Source organism: Medicago sativa, chromosome 5 (genome assembly GCF_051527215.1).
Source record: "Medicago sativa cultivar Bolivia chromosome 5, Bolivia_mono, whole genome shotgun sequence".
Classification (NCBI taxonomy): domain Eukaryota; kingdom Viridiplantae; phylum Streptophyta; class Magnoliopsida; order Fabales; family Fabaceae; genus Medicago; species Medicago sativa.
Window position 1 is genome coordinate 46,874,900 of NC_140753.1, and position 19,379 is coordinate 46,894,278.

General features: G+C 33.6%; 1 protein-coding gene and 1 pseudogene across 2 annotated transcripts; both read left to right on the forward strand.

Moving 5' to 3' along the window:
- Positions 1 to 1,869: 1,869 nt before the first annotated feature.
- Positions 1,870 to 7,423, forward strand: LOC146922482 (serine/threonine-protein kinase MPS1-like; annotated as a pseudogene). Its single transcript, XR_015012481.1, has 6 exons — positions 1,870 to 2,020; positions 2,104 to 2,253; positions 3,353 to 4,370; positions 4,789 to 4,989; positions 5,669 to 5,829; positions 6,593 to 7,423. The product of XR_015012481.1 is annotated as a serine/threonine-protein kinase MPS1-like (transcript).
- Positions 7,424 to 10,750: 3,327 nt separating this feature from the next.
- Positions 10,751 to 18,855, forward strand: LOC146922483 (oxysterol-binding protein-related protein 1C-like). The gene is made up of 10 exons (XM_085715388.1): positions 10,751 to 11,362; positions 12,140 to 12,496; positions 13,520 to 13,619; positions 13,787 to 14,217; positions 14,320 to 14,475; positions 15,070 to 15,237; positions 15,329 to 15,469; positions 15,594 to 15,824; positions 16,906 to 17,019; positions 18,481 to 18,855. The coding sequence occupies exons 1-10, from the start codon at positions 10,907 to 10,909 to the stop codon at positions 18,664 to 18,666; spliced, it is 2,340 nt and encodes a 779-aa protein (XP_085571514.1). The 5' UTR covers positions 10,751 to 10,906; the 3' UTR covers positions 18,667 to 18,855.
- The last annotated feature ends 524 nt before the right edge of the window (positions 18,856 to 19,379 follow it).

The following is a 19,379-nucleotide window of genomic DNA, read 5'->3' on the forward strand; positions in this document are numbered from 1 at the left end:
CTAAATATTACAATTACTATTCTTTCAAATTATTAGATCCATTTGTCATTTTTTTTATCATTTTTAAAAATATATTTCTACTAGTTTGTTTTAAAAAAGTTAGTATTAAATACATTTATACAATTTAATAATTTATGGAGTAATTGTTATATACAATAATTATCTTGGCATATTCATGTAAAAAAAATATCTTGCCATATTATTTTTTACTCAACTACTAACTTTTTATCTGCTTTTTTACGATAATTTTTTCTCTCTTAACATATGAAATGTAAAAATTACCAAAGAAACTCAATAAAATAGCGAAATTATTGGCTACCTAGATTGTAGCTTTCATGTCATGTTGGTGTGATGGCATCTTAGGAGTGCAATGAATGAGCACTCATTTATTGAATGAAATCTATATAAATCTTATCATTTTATGTGAGACATAATTTTGTAGAGTACGATTCACATTGATTTTGTCAAATAAAAGTGTGAGTGTTAAAAAGTATTAAAAAATAATCTGTTTTATTTTTTTAAAATTAAAATATTTTTTCTCTATAAATATTTAAATTTATTATTTTAGTTCCTTTAAAAAAATTCTTCAACTTTTAATCATCAAAAAGTTTTCGACCACAATTTTGATCTTTGCTTTTTAAATCAGGTTATGTTTATCTATTAGATTTTTCAATGAATTTTTGTAAAAATGTTTAAAGTATTATAATAATCTATCCATTTCTTTTAACAAAACATGGATTGAATATGAATTTCTAAGCATAAAAAAATATAAAATTCATATTTGATTCATCATTTGTGAAGTAGGTTTAACCTTTTGTAAGAGAGAATTCTATAATGTATTAAGTATGTCTGCAAAATAATTTTTAAAATTTCGAATAATACACATAAATAACTTCAAAACAGACATACAAAATGATGGTGAGTTTTTTGAAGGACTAAAAATAAAAAATTACGAGGAGTAAAAGCGAAAAGTTAAAATTTTGTAAGAAACAAAACATATTTAGGGTTCATTAAAAAAACATATTTAGATTATATTTGATCTGCTAAAATATGAAGGATATGATATAACAACTTCGGGTGTACAATGTTTCATTTGTAAAATTGTTTCATGATTTGCTAAAAAATGAATGACATGTCATGACAATTAAGTTGTACGATGTTTAATCTGTAAAAGCTGTTTCAAGAACATGACAACCTCGAAAACAAGAGCCGAGACAAAAACTTTTTGACCTTCACTAAAAGACCAATATAACCTTTTGTCTTGTTTTATTCAGCTTTGTGTTGTGTCGTGTTGTTCTATCCGGTACTTTAACCAATCAAACACGCCCTTAATTTTTTTTTTTTAAGGAACGCCCTTAATTATTATTGTTGTTCCACTCAAATTTGGCAAAAATGCAAAAAAAAAAAAATTAACGAAAACAAATCCATAGAGAAGCAAAAAAGAAAAAACTCCTAACGGGCATTTTAAAGTCACATCCATCCCACCCAATTGAATTTGACACAAAACTGCTGACAATAATTACTAACTCAGTTTATAATCGTCAAATCGCAGAACTTAATTGGAGCCATTTTCATTTTTCAAAATGTTACTGCTACTTACTCCCTCGGTCTCAAATATAAGAAAAAATTCGCTTTTTAGGTTAGATTGAATAATTAATGTATTTCTTCTGATATAGGCGGAATCGTTAGCTTAATTGATGAGCGCAAAAATGAATCTTTTCTTATATTTGAGGCAGAGGAGTAGTTTTCTTCTCACTCTCACCCACTTCATTCACCACCATTGAAATGTGAAACATAACATCGATACTATACTATACACACACCGTGATGACATTATTAACACCACCACTTAAGTTTAATTTCAAAAACAAATGAAAATGCTCCCATTTTGGGATTAAAAAATGTCCCAAATTTTCCATGGATGGGAACCCTAAGTCTAACCCTTCTTATCTTCCTAACCCTTCCTCTTCCGAACTTCTTCGCCAATTTCAAGTAGCTCTTAAACGTCGTGGAAATCCCGGTATCGTTCCTCTTCTCTTACTCTTTTATGTTTCTACTTCCTCATTCAGTTTCTGTTGTTGATTTTTGTGAATTCTTTATCAGGTGGTGCGTTGCAATCGAATATTATTCGACCGAAACGTTCTGCTGTTGCTGAAGCAAAGGCTATGAGCAAATCTGAAGACTCTCAAACGAGTTTGGATCAATCTGGGAATCATTCGCTAAAGGGGAGTGCTGTTGTTGTTGCTGGAGAGGGTAATTTTTGTCATTTTTTGTCACCATTTCTTTGATAGCTATTTATTCTATTTTACCATTTAATTTAAAAATGTATGTGTTGTGTTTTTAAAACACTCACATTGGACAAGTGTTTTTGTGCATGTTTGGATTGAAGTTGAGTTTGGCGAAATTGTAATGGTTCTGTGATTTTGTTGAAGATTTAAAATGCAGCTTTTTTGAAAATCGAAGTGGCGTACTGTACTGTGATTCTACCAAATTCACTGCCAGTCCAATGTGTTGCATTTAATGATTTAGCCGAAAATATGGATTGAGTTTTAAATTGAAATTTGGAACCAAACTTATTGGAATATAAAATGAGAAATCTACTTCTTTTTCCCTCAAAATTGATCCAATCCATGAATGCTACTATAAGGGTGTGTTTGGGAGTTGGGTTTTAGAGGGTTTTGAGGTCGAAGGTTTTGGATGGCTAAGTCTATATCTTAATATATGATGTCAGTCACGTACCACAATTTTAATCGACTTTAGAAACATTTTATGATGTTTTTAATGGAAATTAAGTCTTCATATCCCTTTTCATCCAAAACCCAACTCCCAAACTTGGTCTAAGGCTTTGTGGGGACCGGATCCTCTCCGGTGAATGGAGGGAGAGGTTCGGTGGAATCACGGTCTTTTAAATTACAAGATTTAATAATAACACTAGGAGAGAGAGGCATTTAAGGGTGTGGATGAAAACTTGAGAAAAGTTCACGGGAGGGAATTTGGGGGAGGGGAGGAAAGACAGAGGGAGAAACCTTCCACCTTATATATCGTGCTTTTGTAGAGAATGATGATGGAATGTTTATGCTTAACTGTGAGAATGTTATAGAAGATGGAAATGATTTGAAGAATTTTTTTTAAGCCCTCTAAAACCCTCCTCCAATACATTTTTGAGTTCCTATTGTTTATTATGAACAAAAATATACGAGTACTGCTATTATGTACGAAACGAAACACACGACAGGCACATTGATTTTTTTATTTTTAAAAAGAGGATAAAATGGGCTTTTCACGAAATACAGTTCGTAAAACAGTTATTATGCCCTCCCATGTATTTCTGTTCTTCTCTTTCAACATGCAGGGTTCAGTGATGTTAAGGTCTGTGAGTTGGAGAACATATCATCTCACTTGAGTTCACTTGCATTGACAGAAATGGATTTGGCAAGCGGCATATCTGAAGCATCAACTAGAATCAATCAAGACACGAAGTACAAAACTAGTCAACAGGCAGAGTCTGAAAAAGCTTGATATCCAAGGGAGGAAAAATTTCTATGTTGCCTAGGAGAACATTAATTTCTCAAGATCATTCAGACAAATTCAAAAACTTTTTAAGTCGACCAGCTACACAATCTTCTATAGTTGGTCCCTCTTGTGCGACAACTACATCAGTCCATTCAAGTTCAGCTCCAATGCTGAATTCTTTAACTGGTTCTTCTCATTCCCATCCAAACAGTGCCTCAAATTTGGTTGCAAACCGTTGCGGGAACCTTAATCCTCATCAAAAAAATAACGGGGTTGTTAATTCAGCTAATAATTCAGTAAAAGAAACCAATATATTATCAACTGATCAAGCAACTACTGCGGTCCAAGCTTGTAGTTCACTTACTGATGCTGAATTGACGTTTAAGGAGAGCAACTCGTGCAAGGAGCAGCAAGGATGCGCATTAAAGGAAACTATCATTTCAAATAATGCTTCCTATTATGATGATGCGTTAAGTAAAGGAAAAGAGTCTGCAATTGCTACCATCACACAGCCTGAGGCTCCAACTGTATCTTCAGATGTAAAGTTGGAGTCTTCAAAGTTAGGTAAACCAGATAAAGCTGCCAGTTCCAAAGGACCATCAGGTTCTCGAAAAGGGCCTATGACCCTGATTATTTTTAAAGTTAATGGCAAGCTATATCAAAGGCTTGGCAGAATAGGAAGTGGTGGAAGTAGTGAGGTACACAAAGTGATTTCATCTGACTGTACAATCTATGCACTTAAAAAGATAAAGCTTAAGGGTCGTGACTATGCCACTGCATATGGATTTTGTCAAGAGATTGAATATCTAAACAGGCTGAAAGGGAAAAGTAATATCATACAGCTTATAGATTACGAGGTACTCTCTCCCGACTTCTTATTTCTGTTATGAATATAACCAATATAAATTTTTGTTAGATATTGCTGCTATATATCCCTCTTATTAATATCTATCTGAAAAGAGAAAAGAAGGAATGAACTGATTATAATTTCAGTTCCATCTTGTACAAAGACATGTTACATTTTATAGACTCGGGTGCATAAAGTGTTTAGTTGCATTTAAAATCAATGAAAGATAATATGTCCTACTTAGTCCTACTTAATAAAGATATAATGGGCCGAATACAATTATTACTAATATTTACAAATTACAAACAGACATTATTTACAACAGTTTTCTCAATTTTGTATTTGTTATGGATTTGATACAAGTCTGTAAAGGTTATCTTATTTTTGTTCTAGTATAATTCATTCTATCCACTCTTGTAATTAATTAGGTGACTGATAAGGCTTTGCTTGAGGGAGTCATGAGTGGCTCCTTCAACAATAAGGATGGTAGAGTCAAGGATGATGGATTTATATACATGGTACTTGAATATGGGGAAATTGATTTGGCTCATATGTTGTCTCAGAAGTGGAAGGAACTGGATGGGTGCAACCAAACCATAGATGAAAACTGGCTTCGGTTTTATTGGCAGGTTTCAAGTCCACAATTTAACCTTAAAGTTATTTTATCATTTCTCGGACCTGCATGTTGTAGAATTACATTTTGCCTTGTCTGTTCAATCGTTAGAAGATTTTCTTTTTAAATTATGCAAAAGAATGTGAGCATCCTTGTCTTTCCAGTTGGACATGTATGTGTTTTGGGTGGTCTGGTCTGTTCCTCATGTTTTATTTTTCCTTTACCAGTCTAGTGTAGTTTTGGGGTCAAAATTACCAATCTATCTAGTGTAACCTGAAAAGAATTTATTAATCTAGAGGAAATCGTGCATTCTGGGATGTACGATTTTTTATTTATAGAAGTTGTGTACATGTATATGTTTTGGGTGGTCTGGTCTTTTTTTTTTTTTTTTTATAGAAAACAGAAGTAGTAGTACATAGAGTTCGTGACTTTAAAATAACCATACATGCTATGGAAACAACCTCTTTTACATGGCATCAAATAAAAGGCGCATTCATTCAGTCTAATTGATAATCATCTTTTAAATAATTTTCTCTAACAATTTGTCAACTTTATCCACTATCCCTTTCAATTAATTTACTAGTGATCAATTATGAGTTCCCCCCTCCATTTTTTTTTCTTTATTGGATAGATTAAAATAGTACCACAACTCTGCCTAAGTAAATTAGCTAAGACTGTTTTGTTGATACCCACAGCAAATTCTTCAAGCTGTCAACACAATTCATGAGGAACGTATTGTGCATTCTGACTTGAAGCCAGCTAATTTCCTCCTTGTCAAGGTTCCCTAAAATTGATTGATTTTGGTATAGCCAAAGCAATAATGAGTGATACAACAAACATCCAGCGGGATTCACAGGTATTGCTTATTTCCATGTCTTATTTTCTCTATTTGTTCAATTGGTTATAATGTTATTGTTGAAATACATTTCATACTCCGGTTAGGGCTTTCACTGCCATTTACCACGTTACTCACTAAATTTAACTATCAATAATCTGGAAAGTTCGACCAGAGTTTCTCTTGCATTGTTAATTGTTATTGCTGTGCATGTTAGAGATGTACACAGTATCATTAAGCAACACCAAAAACAAAAAGAACAATTTTATTAACTGTTATTGATAGGTCTATTACGGTTAGTTAAGTGGTCGGTCAGTTTGTTGTTGTCTGTTATGTTAGTTAAGAGATCAGTTATTTAATTAGGTTGGGTTAGTTCAATGAAATAAAAAAGGCATGTCGCCTATAAATAGGGAAAAAGGAATGGAGAGTGGGCACTGTGTTATTTAAGGGATTTAGGCCCTTTTGGCATTTGGAGGTGGGAAGATCCTTCAGACAAGGATTTGGATTTTAGGGAGGAATCCGGCGAAACCTTGTTCTGAAGAATAGGGATTGGATTTAGGCCATTATTCTGTAATCAAAGGAATTCTTCCGCATTCATTACAAAACCAGTTGCTTCTATCAATCAATTAATTAATTAATTCATAGACTGTATTGGAGATAAAAATATTTTTAAAATCATCTTACCAGGTGAGGTGACTGTCATTTTCCCAAGCTTAAAACCATTAGCTGATCAATTGCATCCTAATATGTAAATTTTCACTTAACTTTCTTTCAACTGCTGTAGGTTGGTACTCTAAATTATATGTCACCAGAGGCTTTTATGTGCAATGAGAGTGATGCGAATGGGAACATCATAAAGTGTGGTCGGCCATCAGATATCTGGTCCTTAGGATGCATCCTTTATCAAATGGTATACGGGAGAACGCCTTTTTCAGATTACAACACATTTTGGGCGAAAGTCAAAGTCATAACTGATCCAAATCATCAAATTACGTATGAACCAGTTTCAAATCCATGTCTTGTGGATCTTATGAAGAGATGTCTTGCATGGGATCGCAATGAAAGGTGGAGAATTCCTCAGTTACTCCAACATCCTTTTCTTGCTCCTCCGGTTTCATCTCATCCTTCGTTGTCCCAAGATCATTCCTTTAAATGGCTGCAATATATTACCGAAACCTGTAAATGTGACCAAGAAGCAGTGCAGCTTTGTAGACAGCTCCAACAGGTGCTTGGTGACCCCTTTTCTTTGATAACTCCTGACACTTCAAGTTCGCGAGACGGACAGTGTAAGTTGCTGTCCCGCATATCAGAAGTCTGTGTTCAGCTGCATGAACGATTAACAAATTCAGATAATAAATAAGTAGGTGATGGAGGAAGGTAGTGGTTTTGTATTGGTGGTTCTTCCAAATTCCTCTAATTTTTATCCAATTTGTTTTCTTCATTATACTAGTAGCAAAGGAAGTTTTCGATCAGGCTACTTTTCGTAGGACTTCAGGTTATGACGTCTCATGTCTATTCCCAGCTATGTAGAGGAGTTGAAATGTGTGTAGCCATTAAATCATCATTAATTGAAATTTGAAGGTTCCGTATATATCAATTTGGAATCTTGTCAAAATTTATGCCAAAAAAATATTACTTCCAACATAGGATGAGGTTTCATCCATGATCCATCCATATTTTTTTCCCTTTATTCTTCATCTCACTAAAACCTTTCTTATTGGTACAAGTTTGTTTTTGCTTGCACTAAAAAATAAGTTAAAAGTAATTGGTCCTAATATAATTTCCTTGGAGTACACATAAGCAATATTTTTTTGTTGAGAAAGATGCTTATATCATTTCATTTATAATTCCTTAAAAAAACATTTTATTTATAATAATAGTCTCAATACAATTGGGTATGTTAAAATAAACCGCGGGAATAGCAAGAAATGTGGCCTCCCCTGCGGGCGCATGAGCTTGAGACACATTTGCTTCGAATTTCGAAATGTTGTCACGGGTAGAATGAAAAGCCTCACGAGCGATCTTGGAGTCAATTTTAAAATCAATATCGTCAAACTGTATATCACTCAACCAATGCAAAGCATTATGTAACCCTAAGGCTTCATCTACATCAACCGAGTAAACACAAGGAAAACTTACGGCTTTGGTCAACGTAAAGATGCCCTCGTAATCCCTACACGAGATGTCAATTCCCGTACATATAAGCAATATTAATTGTTAAGTGATGAGACAAAAGTTAACATACTTTCAAATATTAAAGTAATAAAACCAAGCGAAAAATTAGAGCGATCAAAACAAAAATTAGTAATTCCACAAGTATCAACACCATTTTTTTTTAAGTAGTCTAGTTGTTAGAATTACACACATTAAGTGTGGAGAAAAGGATAATCTCGAATTTAAATCTAAATCCATGTATATTAATGTCTTTGCAACTATAAAGTGGACCTTAGAGGACTATCCACAACATATTTAACTTTTTTTTTTCTTGACAAAACATATTTAACCTTCTTAAAAATACATATTTAACAATTTCTCCAAAATTTAAACTCATTAGAAATATTATATATCTATACGAAAATTTTCCCATGGGGTGGTAAACTTCCAATTTCAATCATAATGCAAAAGTTTTTCTCTTTTCATTGGGAGGAGTTTGTTACAATTACTCAAAAACTATTCTCAAGAATAACTTGTTTATCTAATAAAACTCAAGAATAACTTGTTATCTAATAAAATTTCACACGAACCTTATACCAAATAAATATCACAGAAATCCACTTTTTCATCTTTTAATTTCGAGTAATTTAATGAAAATATTGAAAGTTACATAAATTATTTCATTTTTTTGACAATTATATCCAAAATAATTCTTTTTCAACCTTATTTCAAACATGGCGTCTCAAAAAAACCTTATGACAAACATGTGCACTCATTCCTTACAAAAAAACCTTATGACAAACATATGCACTCATTCCTTACAAATATATTCTCGACAATGTAATTATAAACTTGAAAAAAAAACATCTATTATTTCTTCAAACCCACACACTCTCATTTAATCTCCATATTTTTTTCATAATAAGAAATTTATATCTAACAAAGCACCCATCATGCAAAGTCAATGCTAGCCACCGACCTCATTGATAATTTGCAATAGAATTTACTTACAATTTCTCAATTACAAAATTCCAGTTTAGAACACAAGTCATAACCAGTCTGAGCAAGATAGCTAATCCTATCTATCAAATACAATTGGCTTCACTTTTTGCTTGAAATACTCCTTTTTTATTAACTTTTCTAACTGATTATTAAATTATTATATTTTTTTTGGGAACGAAATATAATTTTTTAAAGAAAATATACTTGTAGTATTTTATTATAATAATATTAGTAATACTTGGCGGTGGAGGATGAGATGTTAGCGGAGTGTGGGCTTTTTATATCTAATGTCTTTTTGCGGCCTAATGTTACGGATACTTGGCGGTTGCTTCGACCTTGTAGGGGGCTATTCGGTGCGATCGAGGTTACGAGATCCTTACGACTAGGGATCACCATGTCTTGGATGCCGCTCATAATCTTATTTGGCATCCTCGGGTGCCGTTGAAGGTGTCTATTTTAGCTTGGCGTTTGCTTCGGGACGGGTTGCCGACCAAAATCAATCTTCTCAACGAGAGGCATTATTACGGACGCGGACACCTCTTGTGTGTCGGGGTGCGGTCATGATGAATCGGTCGATCATCGGTTTTACATTGTAATTTTTTTGGTGTTATTTGGTATCAAGTGCGGTTATGGCTTGGTTTTCGGGGAGTTGATCATCAAAATCTTGGAGCTCATTTTCATTTCACGAATTATTTAGGTGGAATGAAGACTAGCGTTCTTTTCTCCGGCTCATTTGGCTTCTCTGTGTTTGGCTAATCTGGAAAGAACGTAATAATAGAATTTTTAATAATGTTATCACTCCCTTGGAGGAGCTAGTGGAAAAGGTTAAGTTCCACTCTTATTGGTGGTTGCGTGCTAATAATCTTGCATTTGTGTATGGTTGTCGGCGGTGGCGGTCGAACCCGTTGCTTTGTTTGGGTATCGACTAATGTACGCTTTTGTTCTTTGGCCTATACTTTGATGATTGTTTGTTTCCTAAGCGCTTCTTTGGCACGTCTTGTGCTAAAGAGACGTCGTGATTTGTGTGAATATATATCATTTTAGCCTTTTTTTTTAAAAAAAAATTAGTAATACAATGAGAGAAATGAAAATAAACGAGTGGAACTAACTTATAACACGACTTCTCCAACTAAAACATGAGATACGCATTGTTTGTCGTGTATTGAACTCCACCTTTTGAGAAATTCTAAAATATGAACAAATTCTAAAATATCGGGCTTGTTGGAGTGAAATATGTCATTGATTGTTTTAAAATCCATCACAAAGTCAACATTGTCCATCTGCATTGAAGTGAATGAAATATCTTCTACAAACAAGTAGTGAGAGACTATCCTTAAAAAAAGTAGTGAGAGACTAATTATTCAAGCGAGTAGAACCGCAATGAATTTTAAAAAAAAAAAAGTTTGTTGCATAATAGGGGAATCTTAAAAAAATAAAGATTCCTCTAAAAAAAACATTTAACATGTATCCATCAATTAATTGGATAAAACTTTTTTACACATCTAATCATATCATTTTAGAGTGTCATGTTTATAGAATATTTATGTCACATAATTTGACTAAAGCATGTGTGAAAATGTTTTATATAATCCATATATAAGAAATAATTAATAAAAATTCCATTTCCCCTAAATAAAAATTCCATTTATTCAATATTTTATTCTATTTTTTACTTTTATTTTTGATGAAATTTATTTATTTATTTACTTGGTCAAATATTTCAGCACGTAACCGTTTTTGATCCATCACGCAAATTAACACTTTTCTCTCTTGACACTTCCTTTCCATTCCATTCAATTCTTCTCATTTCCATCGCCACCAATTAAATACTCTCTTTCTTTAACATGAACCTCATTTCAATCATCACCGTCATCCACGGTTGCGCCACCACATTCCACCACCACAACACCACCGCAACTCCTTCACCACATTAACCAATTATATGCATCCTTTCTGCTGCATCTCCGCAGTCTCCGATCATCAATCTCCCGCTCATCTCTCCATGCCTCCTCTTCCTTCCTCCACCTCATCTCGCTCCGAATCTTCCTCCGTACCAATCTCCGCTAACGGAGGATGTGATTGCAGCCGCGGAAGTCAGCTCGCGGTGGCTCATACGGCGGTTGACGTCAGGATCAACGACCTCGTTGGGAATGGAATATCTGGAATACTTCAGAAATGGGTGAATTATGGTAAAGGATGGAGGCATCGATGGTTCGTGTTGCAAGATGGCGTTCTTTCTTATTACAAGATTCATGGACCTGATAAGATTGTAATCAATCCTGAAACTGAGAAAGGATTCAAGGTTATTGGTGATGAATCCATGCGTATTATCAATCGGAATAGAAATTCTCATCACTCTCAAAATTGGCGTAAGCCTTTCGGAGAAATTCACCTCAAGGTTCATGCATTAACCGTTGTTCTTAATTCGTTTTTAGTTTTAATTCTGTTGTTGTTTGCAAGAGGAATTTGAGTTTGAATGTTGAATTAATTAATTAATCAAGCTTCAATTGTATCTGAACCTGAATAAATGAGTTATTTTAATTTTGATGGAAGGCGTGTCCGGTGTCTGATACATGTGATTACATTCAATTAAGGGTCTGTTTGGATAAAACAGCTTATTTGCAGCTTGTAGCACAGGCGCCTATGTATAGGCTTACATAAGCTATGTTTATAGTAAAAGATTAAATAAAGTTAAATTGTTTTTGTAAATGCTATAAGCTGTTTTTATAAGTTATGTTGGAGAACTTATGAAAATAAGTTGAAAGAAGCTTATAAAAATTGTCATAAGCTGTTTTCAGAAGTTCTCCTAGACAGTCTCGCAAAACTTATGCTGGTTGATAAAGCTCAAATAAGGCAATCCAAACCTAATTCATTTTTTTCTTTCAACTTTTTACAATGTGTCTTGTGTCATATCTGGTGTCGGTGTTGTGTCATATCCGGTGTCCGTGTCTATGTTAGTGCTTCATAGATCTTAGGTTGTTGATTTTTTTCTTCTTCTGTGTTCTGATTTCAAGATGCAGTTAACTATTAATGAATCATACGAGGATGTGATATTAATATATGGCATGATATATAATTGATCTGGCTCTGAAATTAGGGAATCCAAATTTTATTTTCATAAGATAATATCAATATTTATGTGTAGTATTTTACGGGAAGAAAGGTTTGATTGTAGGTTTCAACTATTCGCGAGAGCAGATCCGATGATAAACGGTTTTCCATTTTCACCGGGACAAAGACACTGCACTTGAGAGCTGAGACTCGTGATGATCGAGTGGCATGGGTGGAAGCTTTGTATGCGGTCAAAGATATGTTTCCTCGGATGTCCATCAGTGAGCTGATGGCTCCAGTGGACAATACGGCCGTTTCAACTGAAAAGCTAAGGCATCGGCTTATGGAAGAAGGTGTTAGTGAAGAAGCTATTCGGGATAGTGAGCAAATTATGAGGAATGAGTATGCTGCTCTACAAAACCAGCTTTTGCTACTTAAGCAGAAGCAGTTGGCACTAATCGACAATTTACGCCATTTGGAGGTACATTTAATGAAAAGTAGAACACTTCATGCCAATCAAACTGGCTAATTTTGTTTGATTTCTGCTCCGCGGAATGTTGGTCTTAAATACCGTATATAATTATCAACAAGAGAGGGGAGGGGGGGGGGGGTGCCTTTTTTTTTTTTCATTTAAAAGTAGAGAATAGTATATTAGCCTGTACATCTGTTAACTATAGTTTTTCCCCATTTTTTGAGCTGTACATTTGTATGTTCGCAATTAAAAGCCAAAAACTAATGGCTTTAATTAATAATATTCAGTATTCTTTGGTCAATTCCTCCCCTTTTACTTTCCCATTGGTTTTAGCAAACAATTAGTCCTATAGCCTGTATTCAGAATCACTTCTTTACTAATTAGATCCTTCAAATAGGGTTTTCGGTGTTGTGGTGTCTCTAAGATATAAATTTTATTTAAATCAGAAAAATGAAGCTCTAGTTAGTGTGTTTATACAAAGTCTAAAGTATCTTTTTATTTTTTCGTTTAATCCTTATGATAATTTTTTAACATAACTGCAGCCAGATACTATTTGGAAATTATTCCATCAATTTATTATGAACAACTAATGTTAATTGTGTTTTTAAAAATTTGTACAAGGCTGAAAAGAGACACTGACGAGATATATTTATGGGTTTCGTTTGTTTATCTTAACGGAGAAGTCTTTCAGCAATTGACAAAATATTGAAATACTATACCTAAATTTGAATTATCATATATTATTTTTATCCAAAATTTTCTTGCGCTTTCATAAATAGTTAGGTTGATAGCCCATTATGAATTAATGTATTTTGCAAATGCAATTCCTTACCTTGCTGACCACTTCCAATTACTGTCTTAATATTTCTTTTTAAGCAAAAAATGGTTTTCCGTCATTAAAATTCTAGGAGTGGGTTTTTGTTTGATCCAGTTTTTTTTGTTGCTTCTATATATTTATTGACATATTGATTAAGGCTAATATTTTGTTTTCCTGATGTAGTACTAAAATTTATTTGTACTTAATCATTGTAGACAGAGAAGGTTGACCTGGAAAACACTGTTGTTGATGAGAGCCAAAGACAATGGAATGGCCAACAGGCTTCTTCCATGATGAGGCAGGAAAAGTTTAGTGGTAAGTGGTTGAATATTCAGCCATTCATAAATTTAAGAACTTTTAATTGCTCATTTTTTGTTTTGCTTATGCATTTTCTTAAAGAACTTGAAGTACTTCCATGCCAGCTATTATATTTAATACTCTGATTTTCTATGTACTGTTCCCATTTTCAATTCTTAATCCAGAGGTTAGTGCAAGTGGGTCTGAGGATGATAATGAGAGAAATGATGCAGTAGAGGAAGAAACAGATGATGATGATACCACCTTTTTTGACACCCGTGATTTTATATCATCATCCAGTTCTGTTAGGGCTTCATCCTTTTCTTCAGATGATGAAGGGATATCTGTAGTTGGATCCGAGGGGGATATAGATCCTTCTATTAGATCTGTTGGGACCAACTACCCCCACGTCAAGCGGCGGAAAAAATTGCCTGAACCTGTTGAAAAAGAGAAAGGTGTCAGTCTTTGGTCATTGATTAAGGATAATATTGGGAAGGATCTAACTAAAGTATGTCTCCCTGTTTATTTTAATGAACCTCTCTCCTCTCTTCAAAGATGCTGTGAAGAAATGGAGTACTCATATCTCCTTGACCGAGCTTATGAATGGGGAAAAAGAGTAAGTCTGGATTTAGTACCCAAGTTTCACAATGTTTATTGCTTCAGTGTATTGCTGAAAACAATGTTTCAATTTTTTAAAACCATTGATGATGTTGTTCAGGGCAATACCCTTATGAGGATTCTCAATGTTGCTGCTTTTGCTGTATCTGCCTATGCTTCAACTGATGGGAGAAATTGTAAACCGTTTAATCCATTACTGGGCGAGACATATGAGGCTGAATATCCAGATAAAGGTTTTCGTTTCATCTCAGAGAAGGTCTAATCTTAGTCTACACAATGATATTATTAATACACAATCTTTCGTTGTGATTATGTTGATTGTATGTGTTAACGATGTACTATTTGACACCTTAGAACAATTTCATTAGAAGTGAAAGTTTCTTATTGTTGTTTTGGGGAGGGGAGGTCGCCATGTTTCAGGGATAGGTAATGCCACAAGCCTTACTATGTCTTTAGCATTATACTTTATAATAACCTGTCATTGATGGACTACCAGACAGAATTGAAAAGGTGTGAGCATGTGACTGTGTTATTCGTGGTTGTTATATGATGTATGTATTTAAGTTTTTATTTGTTGAAATTCCCATGCATAAGTAGTTATGTTTATTTGAGTTCCTTAGAACTTTTTGCTCCAGGATGAAACGGAAACAGTTTTGAGAAAGAACTGAAGTAGAATCGTAGATACCCAACTTAATTTGATGAATAGAAATTTATGTGGTTGTGTGCTTGAGTTCCATTGAACTCTATAAAATACGATAGATCCTGATTTGTATTTAACAAGTGATATGATTGTTTCTACAAACACTATTTGCATTATGAATTTAAAATACTTATTTCTGCTTCCTCTCAGGTCAGTCACCACCCTATGATAGTTGCATGTCACTGTGAGGGTACAGGTTGGAAATTTTGGGCAGATAGCAACTTAAAGAGCAAATTTTGGGGCCGATCAATTCAACTTGATCCTGTTGGTATTTTGACATTAGAATTTGATGATGGTGAAATATTCCAGTGGAGCAAGGTATATTTAACTTCTTGCACTATTATGCGCTGAATGCCACGAAGAAAATGCTATACCCTGATTTGGTTCTAAATTGAAACTGTTCTTTCAGGTTACTACATCAATATACAATATCATTTTGGGAAAGCTGTATTTGGATCATTATGGTACAATGCGCATTCAGGGAAACCAAGAATACTCATGTAAACTGAAATTCAAGGAACAATCTATGATTGATCGCAATCCTCACCAGGTGCTTTTATATGTTTTACAGATAATGTCTTTGCAACAATTTAACTTTTGTGTAATATAGTACTTGACATGTGATCCTTTATTGTATATGATAGTTTCTAATTGCAGTTTGTCTGTCTTTGCAGGTTCAAGGTACTGTTCAGGATAGAAATGGGAAAACATTGGCTACATTAATGGGAAAGTGGAATGACAGCATGTATTATGTTAATGGAGACTATGGTGGAAAGGGGAAAGGTTATGAATATCTGCCAGAAGCGCAAATGCTATGGAAGCGGAGCAAGCCTCCCAAGTTTCCTACTAGATATAACTTAACTCGTTTTGCCATCACATTAAATGAACTTACCCCGGGATTAAAGGTCTGTACTTTTAACCGATCCTTTATTTTGTGTTTCCAATCTGCATGTTTAGTTTTTACTTTTTATATTTATTTTTTAAATGAAAAATTTGCTATGTTTCTCTCTGTCATCTTTTACCACATGAGAAAATTGTTACTTGCATTAGGACAGGAACCTTTTGACTATCTCTATAACATGGCAGAGCTTTAAAGTATAAGATATTGTGCATGTACCTGCAGTGACGGACCCATAAATTTTAAGTAGTGTGGGCCTCAGAAATATAAATTTGTTGAAGCAATATATATATATATATATAATTTTATTTTTAAACTCATAAATATACATCATAATTGTTCTTTATGACTTTTCATCCTCAAACATGGAATGATTTTCTCATTTTCAATGTCAATAAAAATATCTCTTGCAATATAAGCAAACAAATATTTAACCATTCATCTTCCATGCAATTTTGCATCCAGTTGTAAATACTCATAACAAAGAAAACTATTTCATTAGTTGAAGTTGCCATGTTTTCTGGTGGAATGGGATAGTTTGCAATTTAGGAATTGAGATATATATGGTTTTTTCTTTATGGCAAAATTACATAATTCGTCCCTTACCTTAATTTCGAGGTAACACTTTCGTCCTTCATTTTTTTTGGTCCCGATTTAGTCCTTTATGTTATAAAATGACAATACCTTATCATTTATAAGATTTTTTTCAATGAAATCTGATTTTCTAGGTTTGTATTGAAGATTTGGATTTGTTTGAGTTTGATGATTTTTTTTGGAGTTTTTGATTATTTTTTTCATAAAGAAGGATAACTATGTTAACAATTTATAACATAAAGGATTAAATCAAGACAAAAATGATAATGGACGAAAAAGTTACCTAAAATTAAGTTAAGAGACGACTTAGTTTATTAAATATAGGCCTTTTGCCATTCATCTCTTTGTTCATCAATGGTGTAGTATATATAGGTATTGTTATTAAAAAAAATTGAAAAAGTAGTGAGGGCCTTGACACTCAATGTGCTAGACGTGGGGCCGTCCCTGTGCACCTGGAATTGGACATTGATTATCAATTTTATTTGAGCATATAGGAAAAGCTGCCACCTACAGATTCCAGGTTAAGACCAGATCAGAGGTATTTGGAAAATGGGGAGTATGAGATGGGAAATTCAGAAAAATTACGGCTAGAGCAGCGACAACGGCAGGTAGATATTTCATTTTATGTTATGCATTTCATTTGTTTGTTTCACTTGTAGGGTAGCCTTAAGTGTGCGTTTGGTCAACATGCTAGAAGGCCAAAAAACAAATGAAAAAGGCGTGAGATTTAATAACTTTGGTTCCATAAATATGGATAAGAAATGAAGAATATACCAAACCTTTTAGTCTCATTCTATCTGATTCTGTTCTGCTCACGAACCAAGCTCCATGTGAGAGAGGGGAGCTGAGCGGGTAAGTTACTTAGAAAATTCATATCATTTTAGATTTCCTTAAATCGTACTGCCATACAATTAAAGACTAGGAAACATATTTAGCACTGAGCCCTTTCCATAAGCAAGACCTTATTGTCTTACCTTCTAACAGAAATATTTTTGATGAAGTTGCCCACAATGTGGTGTCTCATCTACTCATTAGAACATATGAACTTCACATGTAATTCCTTGTAGACCAAGCAATACAAGTCTACATAAAATTATGAAGTAGTAAATAGGAAATATCCATAAATGCTGCTTATTACATGGCTAGAGAAGTTTTAAACTTTTGAAACTTTTTATACGTTCTCCTGATTCTCAATGTTCTTATTTTGATTGTTTATTCAAATTCTAGTATTTCCACCATCCACGTGAAATGAGAAATGAAAGATGTTATTCAGAAATCAACATTGTATGTCCTTTGTCTGTTCTGCTGGAAATCTCATTTTATTTTTAACTGATGTGAATATTTTTTGGTCCACTAAAATAAGTTCATTATTGCCTAGTCTCTCAAAAATTTAGTCAGCTTTTAGTCCCTCTTTTTTGAGTGAGAGGGACAAATTGTGATAATTTTCCCAATGAGGAACCAAAGTAACAATTTTTTGCATGGTGATAACAATAGTCACCCTATTTTGAATTACTAAAAACATCATTAGGTCTTTTTAATTTACTGCAAACACAACAAAAACTTTCTTAGTTCAGTAATCAACACTGAGTACTCTTGTGAAGAAAATATTAAGAGCAAAACTTAACAGAGGAACACTTTACCATATCTTTGTTTTAACTGTAATGCCTTGATCTCTAGCCTTGAGCACATTTGATATCTCTAGATGCGACGTTGTTGAGGATCTGCTCTTTGTTTACCTAGTAGATAATATCAGAAAATATACAAAACAAAAGGTACCTTTGTGAGGTGGGAAATTGGAGCGATAAACATGCTAGTGGATTTCATGTTATATTCCTATTTAATTTTAATAATTATGTACTCAAACTGTATATTTTAGACAAAGGTCCCAATTATATTTGACTACCATGTCTTGTTCTAATGCTACCTTCTAAAATATCTAAAATTAATCTAAATGATTTTGTTCTTTTTTGACAATGAGATGTTTGATATCTATGTAAAACGTTTTTACACCATATTTAACACATGTTTCTGGTCCTTACTGATTAAACACTTGTTTTATTGGGATTTAGGCTCGGAAGATGCAAGAGAGTGGTTGGGAACCACGATGGTTTGCCAGGGATAAAACTAGCGGTACCTACCGCTACGTAGGAGGATATTGGGAAGCCCGACAGCAAGGAAGTTGGAATTCTTGTCCTAATATTTTTGGTCAAATTCCTTCTGAGCATCTTTTAGACGAAGGTTCAACTACATTGTAGTTTTTCAATTTTTTTCCCTCCAATTTTTTTACTGATGGGTGTCACGACTGTGATTGCAGTCAAGGTACCCGAATGAGATTCATAATAGTATCAGTATATAATTTGAAAGTTACCCCAATGAGATTCATGATAGTATATAATTTGAAAATAATATGAGCAGGTAATAATATGATTTTGTTTCCATTTCAAGTCTCACTGTATACCGTTTTTGTTATTAGTCACCAAAACTAGAAATTACCTCAGTTTAGTTTCAAATATTTGTTTTTCTAATTTTAATTTTTACAGTTAATCTCTATACCTATATGCTTAATATTTTATTTCAATTTTTGCATATAGACAATGTAAAATAGTTTTACTTAGCGTCCGATCACGTTTCTGTATTTTCAATGTAGAGCTATTAGGAAGAGAGGAACTTAGAAAGAAAGAAAAAAGGAAAAGAGGAACTTGAGTTGTTTTCAAATCTTAGGATTCAATTCAATATACAATTTTTATTTTATTTTATTCCATTTTTTTAAGGGAAGAATTCAATATACAATTTTATCGACCGTTTTGAACAACCCTAATAATAATTGTGGCCACTGGCCATATGGTTAGGTACTAGTGTAAGCCTCACGGTGATTGTTTAACTGCGTTGTATTTTACCTATATACTACTGATAGTGAAAGTATTAAATAATGGTGACAGCATGCAGGTAAGAAGTTGAAAGCTCCCTT